At 49.7% G+C, this 17123-nt stretch overlaps 4 protein-coding genes across 7 annotated transcripts in view; 2 read left to right on the top strand and 2 right to left on the bottom strand.

Annotated features, from left to right (window-relative positions):
• RETREG3 (reticulophagy regulator family member 3) overlaps window positions 1-5873 on the bottom strand; it is a 30250-nt gene extending 24377 nt beyond the window's left edge. For 3 of the 4 annotated variants that reach the window (XM_077968948.1, XM_077968947.1, XM_015119705.3), the window contains exon 1: window positions 5533-5830. In XM_077968948.1, the coding sequence (XP_077825074.1) occupies window positions 5533-5771 (239 nt within the window). In that variant the 5' untranslated portion in view covers window positions 5772-5830. 4 annotated transcript variants of the gene reach the window in all.
• Window positions 1-11652, top strand: part of TUBG1 (tubulin gamma 1) — a gene marked incomplete at its 5' end in the record, with an annotated part of 33693 nt that extends 22041 nt beyond the window's left edge. The window contains 11 exon segments of the mRNA NM_001261011.1: window positions 6173-6240; window positions 6563-6675; window positions 6878-7045; window positions 8511-8579; window positions 8863-8942; window positions 9378-9504; window positions 10073-10159; window positions 10275-10424; window positions 10686-10838; window positions 10922-11083; window positions 11271-11652. Coding sequence (NP_001247940.1) covers window positions 6192-6240; window positions 6563-6675; window positions 6878-7045; window positions 8511-8579; window positions 8863-8942; window positions 9378-9504; window positions 10073-10159; window positions 10275-10424; window positions 10686-10838; window positions 10922-11083; window positions 11271-11468 — 1356 coding nt within the window. The 3' untranslated portion in view covers window positions 11469-11652.
• Window positions 1-17123, top strand: part of ATP6V0A1 (ATPase H+ transporting V0 subunit a1) — a 170944-nt gene that overhangs the window by 138261 nt on the left and 15560 nt on the right. The window lies entirely within an intron of this gene.
• The window catches only part of PSMC3IP (PSMC3 interacting protein), a 146577-nt gene that overhangs the window by 32929 nt on the left and 96525 nt on the right, over window positions 1-17123 (bottom strand). The window lies entirely within an intron of this gene.

The following is a 17123-nucleotide window of genomic DNA, read 5'->3' on the forward strand; positions in this document are numbered from 1 at the left end:
TAGATTCACAGATTGTTAAAAACCACAAAGCAGTCAAGGTGCAGTGGGTCATGCCTATAATCCTAGCACTTTAGGAGGCCAAGCCGGGAGGGCTGTTAGAGCTGAGCACATTGAGACCAGCCTGGGCAACATATTGAGATTGTGTCTCTACAAAGTTTTTTAAATAGGCTGGGCCCAGTGGCATGTGCCTCTAGTCCCAGCTACTTGGAAGACTGAGGCAGGAGGACTGCTGGAGCCCAGGAGGTAGAGGCTACAGTGAGCTATGATTGTGCCACTGCACTCCAGCCTGGGCAACAGAGCGAGACCCTGTCCCCCCCACAACCCCCCCTTCCCCAGCAAAAACAAAACAAAAACAAAAAAAAAACAACTGGGAAAGAGCTCAGCAGTTATGTAGGCCTCCTTGAACTATGTCTTCATGTTAGGTGGGAGAGGGAGCTTGGAGTTCACACATTTCCAGGGTTCATTTACCCTCCTCTGATCTCAGAGTACGAGTCAAACCAAAAAGTTACCCAAACCTGTTCTTTTCTGATCCTGTCAGGATACATGCTTGCTGACTCTCATATTCTTCCCCCAAATCACTCATTCACAGATGAGGTTGAGGCTAATGAAAACACAAGCAATTGGAAGGAACGGCCTGACATTTCTATTATTATCCTAGAGATAATAACAGATCAGTGACCAGAAGTACTCTAGGCTGGAAGATCTCTGATATGGCCACCATAAATTCTCTGGTACCTGAAAAAAAAAAGTGTGAAAACCTTGGAATACTATAGTGACAAAGTATCTACATCTATCTCCATCTTTTTTTTTTTAAGATGTAAGAAGGCGTATTCACAGGTACAGCAAAATATGACTGAGTATACAAAACACTGAAAATTAAGAGCTACCTACCTGAATTCTGATTTTTTTTGTACTCCTATCCAATATTCTAATACCTCAAAATGCACAAAAATCTCAGTTAATGATATGCCATTTTTATCCCATTATTCAATACAAATAATAAAAGAGAAACTAAATATTTCAGATTTGATTTTTCTGACTTGAGCTAATGATCCTCCTCCCTTTCTTAAACATTTAAAATGTTTGTTAACTGAACACTCTTCGACATTCCTAAGTGAAATGTCAGCCCTCATACTCAATATGACACTACTAGAATGTGAAGCCCAAATTTCATTTTAAATCTCTAATTACCTACCAAGGAAGCTCATTTCCCCAAACAATTTTGTGAACTCCAATGCCAGACTATTCAAGTTTCTGGGGACTTAACAGTATCTGTACCTTTCATAGGTAGGAGTCCTCTCCAGAAATGGCATACCCAACTGTTCTTTTAGTCTCAAGAGTCACATCCTCGGCCAGAAACAGTGGCTCATAGCTGTAATCCCAGCACTTTGGGAGACCAAGGTGGGTGGATCACCTGAGGTCAGGAGTTCAAGACCAGCCTGGCCAACATGGTGAAACTCCGTCTCTACAAAAATACAAAAATTAGCTAGGCATGATGGCGGGTGCCTATAATCCCAGCTACTCGGCGGGCTATGGTGGGAGAATCGCTTGAATCTAGGAGGCGGAAATTGCAGTGAGCCAAGATCACGCCATTGCATTCCAGCCTGGGCGACGGAGGAGACTCCATCTCAAAAAAAAAAAAAGGCTGGGCGCGGTGGTCAGGAGATCGAGACTATTCTGGCTAACACAGTGAAACCCAGTCTCTACTAAAAAATACAAAAAATTAGCCGGGTATGGTGGTGGGCCCCTGTAGTCTCAGCTACTTGGGAGGCTGAGGCAGTAGAATGGTGTGAACCTGGGAACTGGAGCTTGCAGTGAGCCAAGATCACGCCACTGCACTCCAGCCTGGGCGACAGAGCAAGACTCCGTCTTAAAAAAAAAAAAAAAAAAAAGTCACATCCTCACTTTGTTGTCTCTCTCCCACACCTTCTTGAAATGTGATGGTACTGTAACAAGAGTAACTGTGTTCTGGATACACAGCAGACAAGCTACTAGGAAATGCCAAAGATAAAAAACCAATCACAGCAATGCTTTAAGAGACCCAGAGTACAAAAGGAGTATGAAGTGAGCCTCTAAACATAGCATATTCATAAGCTTAAGTAAACACTGGTAGAGGCCCGCAAATTAAAGCTAGCTGTAACATCTAGATATATCCCAGTCACAGCAGCTCCTTATGTGCAGACCTCAACCTCACATTCTGCTTCAGAAACCTCTCTTGGACAAGGGGCAGATGAAAGGTCCCCTCCTTGCGGATCACGAGGTCAGGAGATCGAGACCATCCTGGCTAACACGGTGAAACCCCATCTCTACTAAAAAATACAAAAAATTCACCTTGGGAGGCTGAGACAGGCAGATCACGAGGTCAGGAGATCGAGACCATCCTGGCTAACACGGTGAAACCCGGTCTCTACTAAAAAAATACAAAAAACTAGCCAGGTGAGGTGGCAGGCGCCTGTAGTCCCAGCTACTAGGGAGGCTGAGGCAGGAGAATGGCATAAACCCGGGAGGCGGAGCTTGCAGTGAGCTGAGATCTGGCCACTGCACTCCAGCCTGGGCGACAGAGCAAGACTCCATCTCAAAAAAAAAAAAAAACAAACACAAAATTAGCCGGGTGTGGTGGCACGTGCCTGTAATCCCAGTTACTCGGGAGGCTGAGTCAGGAGAATGGCGTGAACCTGGGAGGCGGAGCTTGCAGTGAGCACAGATGGCGCCACTACACTTCAGCCTGGGCGACAGAGGGAGACTCTGTCTCAAAAAAAAAAAAAAAAAAAAACGGGCCCCTCCTCAAAAAAAAAAAGAACAGCATACATGCTACCAATTCATTTGCATTAATAAATCTTTGGTTTAAAAATCCATTTAGGGGCCGGGCGCGGTGGCTCAAGCCTGTAATCCCAGCACTTTGGGAGGCCGAGACGGGCAGATCACGAGGTCAGGAGATCGAGACCATCCTGGCTAACACTGTGAAACCCCATCTCTACTAAGAAATACAAAAAACTAGCCGGGTGAGGTGGCGGGTGCCTGTAGTCCCAGCTACTCCGGAGGCTGAGGCAGGAGAATGGCGTAAACCCGGGAGGCGGAGCTTGCAGTGAGCCAAGATCACGCCACTGCACTCCAGCCTGGGCGACAGAGCCAGACTCCGCCTCAAAAAAAAAAAAAAAAAAAAAATCCATTTAAGGCCCGGTACAGTGCAGTGGCTCACACCTGTAATCCCAGCACATTGGGAGGCTGAGGCAGGCGGATTGCTTTGAACTCAGGAGTTTGAGATGAGCCTGGGTAACCTGGCAAAACTCTGTCTCCACAAAAAAAATACAAAAATTAGCCAGGCATTGGTGGTGCATGCCTGTAATCCCAGCTGCTCAGGAGGCTGAGGCAGGAGAATCCCTTGAACTCGGGAGGGGGAGGTTGCAGTGAGCTGAGATCATGCCATTGCACTCCAGCCTGGGCAACAAGAGCGAAACTTTCTCAAAACAAAAATAAGTAAACCCTGATAAAGTGTCTTTTTTCATCAGGCAGTCATACTTTGATACAAATTGGTTTGATGAGGCCCAGCCTTCTTGCTAGAGGGACCGAAACCACTGTGGGAAATGTTTTGACTGGATGAAACACTCTTCAGTGAGGTGCTATAGTGAAGATTTCTACAGAGGGCAATGGGAATCAGTCCCTAGGGGTCAAGGAAGAAGCACTTGGCTGGGCACGGTGGTGTATGCCTATAATCCCAGCACTTTGGGAGGCCAAGGCGGGAGGATCACCAGAGCCTAGGAGTTCGAGACCAGCCTGCACAATATAGTGAGACCCTGTCTCTACAAAAAATTTTAAAAATTAGCCAAGCATGGTGATGTGCACCTCTGCCCAGCTACTGTGGAGGCTGAGGTGGGAGGATTGCTTGAGCCCAGATGTGGAAGTTGCAATGAGCCGAGATCATACCATTGCACCCCAGCCTGGGTGATAGAGCAAGACCTTGTCTCAAAAAAAAAAAAAAAAAAAAAAAAAGCGGGGTGAAGTGGCTCACGCCTGCAATCCCAACACTCTGGGAGGCCGAGGCAGGCAGATCACCTGACGTCGGGAGTTCAAGACCAGCCTGACCAACATGGAGAAACCCCATCTCTACTAAAAAATGCAAAATTAGCCGGTTTTGGTGGCTCATGCCTATAATCCCAGCTACTTGGGGGGCTGAGGCAGGAGAAATGCTTGAATCCTGGAGGCGGAGGTTGCAGTGAGCCGAGATCGCGCCATTGCACTCCAGCCTGGGCAATAAGAGCGAAACTCTGTCTAAAAAAAAAAAAAAGGGAAAAAGCACTACCAAGAATAAATGAAGTAGTAGGAAAAGTTTACCATCGAGTATGCTAATGGCTCTGGAAGCCACAAATGCCAGAGACTACTGTGACACATTTAACTGGGTCTCTTTCAAACTGGGAGAGGATTAGCTTAATAGCTGAACACTGTCTTCAGGTCAATGAACTTGGAATTATTTGTTCTGCTTCAGCTCACTGAAAATCTTTCAGATAAAGGATAATGTTTTGATTTTAAAACCAATTTTAAGGGGAAGCTATTTTTAGCAAAAACACATTTAAAAAACACACATATTTTGTTTCAGGCTTATCCAGAACAGTCTTAATCCATTCAGCTGCAGAAGGCCCCCTAGAAGTCAGTTCCCTTGGAACCTCTTCCATTACGAATAAATCCAAAACTATGGTTGCTAGCTCCTATGAAGTCCTAGGTCCGCTTTAGGTGATGACAACTGAGAGAAGTAGCAGTTCCATTTTCACAGAGCATGACACACACAGATAAAGCATATTTATAGTGCCACTTTTCCAGCTCAGGAACACACACACACTATTGGACATCCTCAATTTCTTTGCCTATAAACAATGGCTAAGGATGCCTCTCTAATTCCTTGGAACAGGGAGGAGTTACAATCACAGGTGGCTTTGAAACGGGTGAAATCTCCGTCATTTCCTAACTGTTCTTTAAAAGCTTGTACTTTTCTTTCAATTTTCAGCTTTGGGGGCTCACACTGACGCTCAGACTTCATAAACTTCCTTCCTAGATATACAACATGCTAATTCATGCGAATCGCTCAAGCTTGTTTTAAAATCACACCTATGGATACCTTTGCAAGACTTCACGCCTGTACTCCAACAACAACTACTAAAACCTCTGGAAACAATCTAGAACTTGCACTTGAGCAGACAAGAGAAAGGAAGTGATGGCTTTAAAGGGACGCAGCTTTCCCGGGCTCAAAAGAGGCGCCCTAGCTCACTCTTGAGCGGCTCAAGATGTTACCAGAAGCTCCCGCCAGATGTGCACGGCGGAGGTGCGGGCACCGGTAAGGCAGAGAAGACGGGTGGACGGCCCTGGGAAGAACTGGGGTGCCCAAGCCTGCAGGCGGGATGGAGTGGAAAGAGGTGAGGCAAAATTAGGCAGGTACAAGAAGGAGCCAGTGCAGCGAAGAAAACAGGGCAGGCGAGTACAGCCCTAGAGGAACCGACGAATTCGGGACTCGGAGGGTTTCCGAGGGTCCAGTTCTCTCACCAGAAAGCCGCGTTCAGCCCCAGGCACCACAGGGCGCTCCTGGCTGGCCGCTCCCACACCAGGGCTGCCTGCACCCGACTCAGCAGAGGCTCGTAAGGCCCCAGCACCTCGACCAGGGCCCGCTGCGCCGCCTCAACCTGCTGGTCCCGCTCCCAGGAGCCTGACACATCTCGGCGGCCCCTGAAAGTCGACCCCGAAGCCGGGCCTGGGGTCGCCGCCACCCCTTCGGCCTCCGCCATCTCCCCCCGGCAGCCACAACATCCGGGGCCGTGGCCCGACAGTCACAATAACAGCAACTGCGCAGATGCGCGATTCGGCGTGGGAGGCCGCTTCGCACCACAGCGCGCTTGCGCGCAGGCCCAAGCGGGCGTCTACCCAGAGGGGAGGGAGGACGCCGAGTCAAAGTACCCCGCCAGCGTTGAGGCGCGGAACCTGATCCGTCGGCTCAGAGCCCGATCAGAAGCCGCGCACGCGCAATCTGCATGAATGAAGGCCAGTGCTTAAAGACATGCCATTCATTGCCAGAACTCGGTTCTCATTGGAGCGGATGAAGGTCGTGGGTGGAGCTTGTTGTTTCGCGCCTGCGTCTTGCGGCGAGCGGGCTGGCGTGCGGCGGCGTTGCGGGCGGGAGCGGCTGCAACGCCGGTGCCTGAGGAGCGATGCCGAGGGAAATCATCACCCTTCAGTTGGGCCAGTGCGGCAATCAGAGTGAGCGAAACTCCGGCCCCTCAGCTAGCCAGGTTCCTTAGGGTCAATGTGATCTCGCTGTAGGATCCTGGACTCCATCTGTCCTTGCCAGAATCGTAGTTCTCTGAAAGGCGAGACATCCCTGACCCAGTGTCCACTTGCCCAGCCCCGAGGGGCCCTCCCCTGCCCTGTCCCTGGCGTACAGTCCTTTCCTCAGACACGGGAGAGTCCTACGGCTTGACTTCTTATTCCTGGACGCAGGCGCCCAGTCCCTCCGCTCCTGACTGGAACCTGCCCGGAACTAGATATCTTCTTTCTCCCCTGCCTGCCCCTTCCCCCCCAGTTGGGTTCGAGTTCTGGAAACAGCTGTGCGCTGAGCATGGTATCAGCCCCGAGGGCATCGTGGAGGAGTTCGCCACCGAAGGCACTGACCGCAAGGACGTCTTTTTCTACCAGGTGCCCCCAGCGACTTGGCCAAGGGCGGCAATGGCCCGAGGGGCCAGAAGGGAAGGGAGTGGCCTGGTACTGGGAACCCTGCTGGGCAGTGGGGCCAGGCGGCTGGCATGAGGAGGGAGGGCTGGAGGGAGCCAGAGTTGGGAGGACTTAGGACTTGGGCCACCCTAGCTGATTGGGCCCCCTCCTGGACTCCCCTTGACAGGCAGACGATGAGCACTACATCCCCCGGGCCGTGCTGCTGGACCTGGAGCCCCGGGTGATCCACTCCATCCTCAACTCCCCCTATGCCAAGCTCTACAACCCAGAGAACATCTACCTGTCGGAGCATGGAGGAGGAGCTGGCAACAACTGGGCCAGTGGATTCTCCCAGGTCGTTTCCTATTCCCTGACAGGGCCCACAACTCCCTGGGTAGGGACAGGCCCTATGACGTCCCAGGGAGAGAGGAAACCAGATCAGGGATGTATGAATGCTGGAGGGAGAGACGTGGCTGCAGGGAGTGGACCATGTAATATTGTCAAGCGCCTATGCTAGCTAATGCAGTGTGCCAGGCCATTCTAAGTGCTTTACATATATTAATTTTTCTAAATCTCCCAACAACCCTAGAAGTAAGTACTACAGGTCCACAGTCCCTTATGTGCCTTTCCAGGATCCAGAAAGCCATGAAACCAAAGGACATTTCATAACTAGTTTAGCAGCAAAAACAAATCTCAATGAAGACAGGCGGTTTCTTTTTTATTTATTTATTATTATCATTTTTTGAGACGGAGTCTCACTCTGTTGCCCAGGCTGGAGTGCAGTAGCATGATCTTGGCTCACTGCAACCTCTGCCACCGGGGTTCAAGCGATTCTCCTGCCTCAGCCTCTCGAGTAACTGGGATTACAGGCGCTTGCCATCATGCCTGGCTAATTTTTGTATTTTTAGTAGAGACGGGGTTTCACCGTGTTAGCCAGGATGGTCTTGATCTCCTGACCTCGTGATCCGCCTGCCTCGGCCTCCCAAAGTGCTGGGATTACAGGCCTCAGCCACCGCACCGGCCCCATACTTTCTATCCAACTTATTGTCATTACTGATGCCTTTTATTACAGAAATACTAATATGTGTGATTAACATGCTTCTGACTCCCACTGGAATTTTATTTAATATATATTATATATACTGTAATAACTTTCTAAAATCTGAAATATTTTGAATTCCAAAATATAACTGGCCCCAACACTGTTAGATAAGGGTATATGGACCTGTATTATTACCTTCATTGTACAGATGAGGAAACTGAGGCATAGAGCAATTAAATAAGCTGCCCAGAGCTACATAGAAGTAGAGTTAATGGGCCGGGCACAGTGGTTCATGCCTGTAATCCTAGCACTTTGGGAAGCCAAGGCGGGCAGATCACCTGAGGTTAGGAGTTCAAGACCAGCCTAGCCAACATAGTGAAACTCTGATTCTACTAAAAATACAGAAAATAGCACGTGTCTGTAATCCCAGCTCCTGGGGAGACTGAGGCAGGAGAATCACTTGAACCCGGGAGGTGGAGGTTGCTGTGAGCCAAGATCAGGTCACTGTACTCCAGTCTGGGAGACAGAGAGAGACTCCATCTCAAAAAAAAAAAAAAAAAAAAAAAATAGAGCTAATGTATGAACCCAGGTAGTCTGGGTGTAGAGTGCTTTCTTGTAACCACTGCACCGTACCGCCTCTCAATGTAGATAAAAAGCAGGCAGCTGTACTCCATAAAAGGACTCCTGGGTGCTATAAGGAGAATTGAGGGTGGCTTTTCTGAGGTCGGAGTCCTCCCGTGGTTCTGTCCCACTCTGACCCTCCCCTATGTCTGTACAGGGAGAAAAGATCCACGAGGACATTTTTGACATCATAGACCGGGAGGCAGATGGTAGTGATAGTCTAGAGGTAAGTGTCCCAGGAATGCTGGTAGGAGCCGACATAGGCAAGGCTTAGCAGCACCCTCTAGAAGCGACCTGTTAGGAACGAGACCCACTCATGTACCCTTTGCACTGGACAGAAGCTATCAGGCCTTGCTGGAAACAAGGCAGTCGCCTAAGCTATATAAGTGAGGGGACTGGAGGGGAAGCAAGGGCTTGGGAAAATGGGAGTCCTGAAAAATTATGAGATGGGTCTAGTTTGACATCTTGCCACTAGATACCTGGATACTGACTGCCGCTTCCCCATGCAGGGCTTTGTGCTGTGTCACTCCATTGCTGGGGGGACAGGCTCTGGACTGGGCTCCTACCTCTTAGAACGGCTGAATGACAGGTAAGTTTGTGTCTGGGGATTAGGAAAGGTTTCTAACTTGGCTTCCTAAATGACTAGTGGACCCAGCAGATATAACTTCATATTTGCTGGAACAGGAAAGAGTTCTATTCCCTCCTATAGAGAGGAAAATGAAGTTACAATGACTGAGAACCCCATCACACTCCCAGTAGCGGGAACTGGAACCTGGAACCTGAGCCCTGGATGAAAGTCGAGGGAGTGTGGCCAGGTGTGGATTTGGAAGCCCAGAGTCTGAGATATCTCTGCCTTTCCCCTGTAGGGTTACAGACTTCCAAAAGCCGAGGCTCCCTTCTCTACTGATCTGACCCCACCCCAGTTCGCCATCAAGATTTAGCTGCTTCTGGACAGTTGTTAGGGAGCACCATGTTCACAACGCCTTCAGTCTGTTGCCCTGATCCTTTCCCCAACCGCCACCAGGTATCCTAAGAAGCTGGTGCAGACATACTCAGTGTTTCCCAACCAGGACGAGATGAGCGATGTGGTGGTTCAGCCTTACAATTCACTCCTCACACTCAAGAGGCTGACGCAGAACGCAGATTGTGTGGTGAGTCCTGGATTCTACCTCTCCCAACTCCCAACACCCCATACCCACTCAAGTCTATTAAATCATTTTCATGTATTTAAAAAAATCCATTTTAGCCAGGTGCAGTGGCTCATGGCTATAATCCCAGCACTTTGGGAGGCCAAGGTAGTTGGATCACTTGAGTCTAGGAGTTCAAGACCAGCCTGGGCAACATGGTGAAACTCCATCTCTACTAAAAATACAAAAATTAGTCGGGAGTGGTGGTACATGCAGAAGGATCACTTGAACCTCAGAGGCAGAGGCTGCACTGAACAGAGATCGTGCCACTGACTGCACTCCAGCCTGGGTGACAAAGTGAAATGCTGTCTCAAAAAGAAAAAAGAAAAAAAAAGAACGTTTAAATAAGATGAAAAGAAAAATTTAAAAATCCACTTTGAGCCCTCTTTTGCCGTAGGTCAGTGCAAATCCCTTTTCAGTGGATCTTTCTGGCCATAAAACTCAAGGGAAATTAAGCTTCAGAGCCTAGGGTCAGGCAGAGCTGCTGTTTTTCCTATCCCCATTGATCTGTGACCCTCTTCTGTCCCCACAGGTGGTGCTAGACAACACAGCCCTGAACCGGATTGCCACAGACCGCCTGCACATCCAGAACCCGTCCTTCTCCCAGATCAACCAGCTGGTGGGCTCCCATTCCCAGACTCCTTTGGACTAGAAGCCCTCCTTGTTTTATGGTCATCTGGGGAAGGGAGGTCCCATTGTGGCCGAGGCCCACGACATGGCACCCCTGTCCCCAGGTGTCCACCATCATGTCGGCCAGCACCACCACCCTGCGCTACCCCGGCTACATGAACAATGACCTCATCGGCCTCATCGCCTCGCTCATTCCCACCCCACGGCTCCACTTCCTCATGACTGGCTACACCCCACTCACTACGGACCAGTCAGTAAGAGCAGCCTTCAGTGTCCCAGGCCAGGCCGGCCCTGGGCCCAGCAGGCCCTGCCCTAGCCTTTCTGTCTTCCCCACTGCCCCAGGAGCTGCCCTTTGCGGGCCCCGAGGCACTGTGCTCAGGGACTAGCACAGAGCAGGCGACTTTCTTGCTGACTTGCTCTCTACCCTCCCTCTGCCTTTGGTTTCTGCCAAGGAGAAGCCAAAGGGGGACTCTGCCCTGAGCGCTGGCCGGGTTCCTGTCTCACTGTCCCATCAGGTGGCCAGCGTGAGGAAGACCACGGTCCTGGATGTGATGAGGCGGCTGCTGCAGCCCAAGAACGTGATGGTGTCCACAGGCCGAGACCGCCAGACCAACCACTGCTACATCGCCATCCTCAACATCATCCAGGGAGAGGTGGACCCCACCCAGGTAGGGGAGGCCCCTTCATCCCGCACCCTGGACCCGCAGGGGTAGAGGAGAGGCCACCTCCACTGCTCGTGTGCCCACCCCAGGTCCACAAGAGCCTGCAGAGGATTCGGGAACGGAAGTTGGCCAACTTCATCCCGTGGGGCCCCGCCAGCATCCAAGTGGCCCTGTCGAGGAAGTCTCCCTACCTGCCCTCGGCCCACCGGGTCAGTGGGCTCATGATGGCCAACCACACCAGCATCTCCTCGGTGAGTCTCACAGTTTGCATCTTTTTTTCCCTGAATCAGTTTCCTGACTATACCTCACGTCTCTGCATCTGCTGGCCCTGCTTCTAGCTTTTTTGCTGTAGGCATGGCCCAGCCTTGGTTCCCTGTCTTTCTGGGCCATAGTATTTTTTTAAGTTCTTTGTAACCCCTGTTTTCTGCACACCCCAAGCTCTTCGAGAGAACCTGTCGCCAGTATGACAAGCTGCGGAAGCGGGAGGCCTTCCTGGAGCAGTTCCGCAAGGAGGACATGTTCAAGGACAACTTTGATGAGATGGACACATCCAGGGAGATTGTGCAGCAGCTCATCGATGAGTACCATGCGGCCACACGGCCAGACTACATCTCCTGGGGCACCCAGGAGCAGTGAGTCCCCCAGGACAGGGACCCTTATCTGCCTTACTGGTTGGCCCAGGCCCTGCCTGACTGACTACTCCTTCAGAGCACAGATCAGGGACCTCACGTATCTCTTTCTCATAAACATGCACTCTCTGTTGGCCTGTGAACACATTTACTTCTCCTCTTATAAGACTATTTATCTTTAATAAAGCACTGGATATAAATCAAGTCACTGGTCCCTTTAAAGCCTTTGGGTTCTGGAGATGCCGGGGGTGGGGGGATGCCTGTTCTTTCTCCATCACTCTGACAGGGTCCTCGCCCACTTCCAGCATCTTCAATTCTGAACCAACAGCTTCCCCTAGGTTTTTCTTCTGCCTAGTTTTGGAGAACACTGGTGGGGTTTGACCCACCTGAAATTCCTTTCCAGGGTAAAAAGGCCCACAGATATTACTTTGTTCTCTGTCTGACCCTTTCTGGGTCCCTGTTCCCTCCCACCCTCACCGTATCAGGTGAATATTCCACCAGCTTCATGTTTCCACCTCAGAGTGTCTTTTTAACCACAACCTCAGGCTCAAGGCCACCACCCCTGCCACTAGGCCATGAACAAGCAATGGAATCCAACCTAATACCTCTAAGTTTCTAGCAAGCAGTCCAGGAGAGCTGCTCGTTTCAGGCAGTTGGAGTCTAGCAACGTCAAGTCAATAGACCAAATCTAAAGCCTAGACTGTAAGCAGGATCATAAGTGGTTCCAAAGCTAAGGCACCATAATTCTCTTCTCAAGTGGTCGCCAGTAATTTAAATGGCCGGTGCCTTCTACTTCTGGTGGAAGATTGCAGGGAGGTAGTAAATACATAGGGGCCTAAGTCTCCAGGATTGGGTTTTTTTTTTTTGTTTTTTTGTTTTTTTTGAGACAGGGTCTTGCTGTCACTCTGTCACCCAGGCTGGAATACAGTGGCATAATCACGGCTCACTGCATCCTCGACCTCCCTAGCTCAGGCGATCCTTCCTGTCTCAGCCTCCTAAGTAGCTGGGATCACAGGCACACACCACCTAAATCTTCAGGATAAAAAGGGCAAAGCAGGTTTTATCCTGAGAGCATAGTAGATTGTCAGGACCCCATTAGGCTCTTATACACCATAAAGATATATCGTAGTGACAGCTAACATGCACACATATGCTGTGAGAAGTACATTATTTTGCTGAATCCTCACAACAACCCTATGAAGTGGTAGATACTAATTTTTAAAATACGGTAATAAGGCCGGATGCGGTGGTTCACGCCTGTAATCCCAGCACTTTGGGAGGCTGAGGCGGGTGGATCACGAGGTCAGGAGATCAAGACCATCCTGGCTAACATGGTGAAACCCCATCTCTACTAAAAATACAAAAAAATTAGCTGGGCGTGGTGGGGGGCGCCTGTAGTCCTAGCTGCTGGGTGTGAACCCAGGAGGCGGAGCTTGCAGTAAGCTGAGATCGTGCCACTGTGCTCCAGCCTGGGAGACAGAGTGAGACTCCGTCTCAAAAAAATAAAAAATGAGCCGGGCGTGGAGGCAGGCGCCTGTAGTCCCAGCTACTCGGGAGGCTGAGGCAGGAGAATGGCGTGAACACAGAAGGTGGAGCTTGCAGTGACCCAAGATCACGCCACTGCACTCTAGCCTGGGCAACAGAGCAAAACTGTCTCAAAAAAATAATAATAAATAATAGCAATAAAAGTAGAAATAAAAACAATACAGTATAACAATGATTTACAAGCATTTACCTTGTGTCAGGTACTACAAGTAATCTAGAGATGATTTAAAATACTATACAGGAGGATGTGCATAGGTTATGTGTAAATTCTATACCATTTTATATAGTTTCTTCTTTCTGATTTTTTTGAGACAGTCTCACTCTGTTGCCCAGTGCAGTACAGTGGCGCCATCTCGGCTCACTGCAACCTATTCCTCCCAGGTCAAGAAATTCTTGTGCCTCAGCCTCTCTAGTAGCTGTGATACACACATGCGCCGCCATGCCCAGCTAATTTTTGTATTTTTTATAGATAAGAGGTTTCTCTATGTTGGCCAGGCTGGTCTCGAACTCTTGGCTTCAAATGATCCACCCACCTCGGCCTCCCAAAGTGCTGGGATTATAAGCATGAGCCATGGCCATATTTTATTTTTTCTAAAACATTTTATTTAATTAAGCATCTGCAGATTTTGGCATTCTTGGGTGTCCTGGAACCAATGCCCTGTGGGTACCAAGAGACAACTGTACTTGCTCACTATTGGCCTGGGAATATAATTTTCCTTCTATGAACCTGTTTATCTTTCATAGTTATCCCCCCTGCCAGGTAAGTATGAACCTGTTTATCTTTCATAAAGTTCTACATGTGAACAGAGAGAATATACAGGCCAGACCCCTATGAACAGAGGGGACCCTTTCAGGACTGATGGGCAGAGAACAAGCCATCAGAAGCCAGGCCCTAGGCTGACTGAGGGGTGGCAGAGAGGCCATGAGCCTGTTAACATCACAGCCAAGACAACCAGCCTGTCACTATCAGTTGCCAGTGTCTTCAGGGGGCTGACTCAGGGAGAGCCAGCCTGGTTGGTGTGAACCAGCTGCCTATTCTCCCAAAAGGAAGGAAGATGACTTCAGTGAAAACCAGTGTGCACCTGGTCCTTTCTCAGCTCCTCCTCCTACTTCTGTACCACTAGTTTCCTTGCCTCAGTTCTCCTTTCCTTCCCCTTCCCTTGAAGACCAACCTTGCATAAGTTGTGCCAGGCATCTGCACGAGTGCTGGTGCTGAGTGGGGGATCACAAACTGGCACAAGTACTGAGGCTGCTGTATGTGAGTGGCCACCTGGCCCACCTCCAGGCCATAAGCAACCCCCAGGCCCTCCTTTGGAGGATCCAGTAAAGTAGCATGTAAAGCCCTGAGCAGGAGAAAACACCAGGTAGTCTAGAATAAAAGTTATGTCTGGTTAGTACTACAGCCACCAACCCAGAGGGGTGAATACATGCCCTGTGGGGGAGAAATGGAGCTGCAAAGTCACCTCCTTTTCCTGGTGGCTAAGTATCAGGCATTACCAGCACAGACAAAGCCTTCAGTGCTAACTTCAGAACCAGATCCCTCCCCCAAGGCTATTTCCAGATCACCCATCACCCCAAACCAGGGCAGCCCCTCCCTGTTCTTGGCCAGCCTGCAAACCCCAAAGTGTGTCAACTAGAGGGCAGCTCAGAGGCCAGGTGGAAAGGGAGGGAGGCCTCTGGGAATCAGGACAGCAGGTGGTGCTGGTAGTGAAAAGTCCCTGTGGTGGGAGAGACTGTAAGCCACAGAAGAGACTGTCCCCGCTGAGAGACAAGGACTGCTGCAGAAACAGAGAGAAAGCCTGGAGGCGGGCCAGTGCTCAAGCCTGGAACAGGAACTTCTCTGCAACTAAATAAGAGAAAATTAGCTGTTTAAAGCTAATGTTCCTAGACTTCAGTGGGATGTGACCCCAGGGACCCTCAAACATGCATGACACGGAGATCTATATCAGGAAGCACATAGGCAAAAATAGAACTGTGTAAATGAATCTGAAACTTAGAAGCTGTAACTTTGGAAAGTGAGACGTGAAGAGGTGGCAAGCACACGCGGTGGGTGGGGAACACGTGGCGAGCAGAGGCACTGGACAAAGAGTGGTGGGTCAGTCCATTAAGCCTTATCCTGCTCTCTGCCAGTTGCAAATATTCTAGATCTCCCTAGAAAATGGGCTCCTCAGTGGAGAGTCCATTGAAATCCAACATACAACCCACCCCCAAGTAATGCCCGCTCCCAGCACTTGCTCCAACCTTTCCATTCCTTCTCAGGTATCTCAAGCAGGGAAGGGGCTGCCCTCGGAAGGTAACAGAAATATTTGAAATTGATATTCTGAATTACTAATACATCACTTAATTTTTTTTTTTTTTTTTTGAGACGGAGTCTCGCTCTGTCGCCCAGGCTGGAGTGCAGTGGCGCAATCTCGGCTCACTGCAAGCTCCGCCTCCCGGGTTCACGCCATTCTCCTGCCTCAGCCTCCCGAGTAGCTGGGACTACAGGCGCCCGCCCCTGCGCCCGGCTAATTTTTTCTATTTTTAGTAGAGACGGGGTTTCACCATGGTCTCGATCTCCTGACCTTGTGATCCGCCCACCTCGGCCTCCCAAAGTGCTGGGATTACAGGCGTGAGCCACCACGCCCGGCCTACATCACTTATTAAAATATTTAATTAAATTTGGCCAGGTGCGGTGGCTCACGTCTGTAATCCCAGCACTTTGAGAGGCCGAGGCAGGTGAATCACTTGAGGTCAGGAGTTCCAGACCAGCCTGACCAACATGGTGAAACCCTGTCTCTATGAAATATACAAAAATTAGCCAGGTGTGGTGGCAGGCCTTTAATCCCAGCTACTTGGGAGGCTGAGTCAGGAGGATTGCTTGAACCCTGGAGGCAGAGGTTGCAGCGAGCCGAGATTGTGCCACTGCACTCCAGCCTGGGCAACAGAGCGAAACTCCATCTCAAAAAAAAAGAAAAAAAAGTTTTTAAATTAGCCAGGTATGGTGGTGCATACCTGTGGTCCCTGCTGCTCCACAAGCTGAGGTGGGAGGATCGCTTGACCCAGGAGGTCAAGGTGACAGTGAGCTGTGATCATGCTACTGTTCTCCAGCCTGGGCAAGAGAGTGAGACCCTGGCCACTCCAAAAAAACCAAAAAACATTCCATGATGGGGACAAAAAATTAAAGAAATAAAATAAGAACCACACCCCCGCCTCCCCAGAAATCCCCACATTCCCTTAGACTTAGGAAAACCAGGACAGTTGGTCACCCTAAATGAAAGACCACCACGGAGAATGATTAGAAAATTGCAAAGCAGTACATATAAATAATCAGGGGTGAATTAAGGCCTGATAGATATTTGTTCATGAATTAAGCAAGCATTTATTAAAAACGGAGATTGAGTTGCCCAGCACTAAGCTTCACAATTCACCCTACTAAAGGGGTTCCCACTTTTACTAGAGGGGTGACATAGCATTGTTACCATTTGAATAGTGTTTTACCCTGCACGATGCACTTGCACATGCATTCATTATCTGAGTTTTTTGAGGGAGGTTTTTTTCGTCATTTATCATCATAGGAAATCAGTTCAGGGAGGTTAAGTAATTTGTCCAACATCACACAGCTGGTACATAAAAGACACTAGACCTTGTGTCCTCTGGCGCCAAATCAATACACTCTTTCCTCCACAGCCACTAAGAAGTGCTCCGAGGTGATACAACCTGAATTAAAGTTTGTTTTGGGGGTATTTATTTATTTATTCAAGACAGAGTCTCGCCCTGTCACCCAGGCTGGAGTGCAGTGGCACGATCTCGGTTCACTGCAACCTTCGCCTCCCAGGTTCAAGCAATTCTCTTGTCTCAGCCTCCCAATTAGCTGGGACTACAGGCGCACGCTACCACACTCAGCTAATTTTTGTATTTTCAGTAGAGACAGGGTTTTGCCATATTAGTCAGGCTGGTCTTGAACTCCTGACCTCAGGTGATCCACCTGCCTCGACCTTCCAAAGTGCTAGGATTACAGGCATGAGCTACCGTGCCCGGCCTTTTGTGTTTTATTTTTGAGACAGGGTCTCTGTTGCCCAGGCTACAGTATGGGTGATACAATCATGGCTCACTTCAGCCTTGGCTGAAGCTACCT

The sequence above is a fragment of the Macaca mulatta genome, chromosome 16 (assembly GCF_049350105.2).
Source record: "Macaca mulatta isolate MMU2019108-1 chromosome 16, T2T-MMU8v2.0, whole genome shotgun sequence".
In the NCBI taxonomy this organism is placed as follows: Eukaryota; Metazoa; Chordata; class Mammalia; order Primates; family Cercopithecidae; genus Macaca; species Macaca mulatta.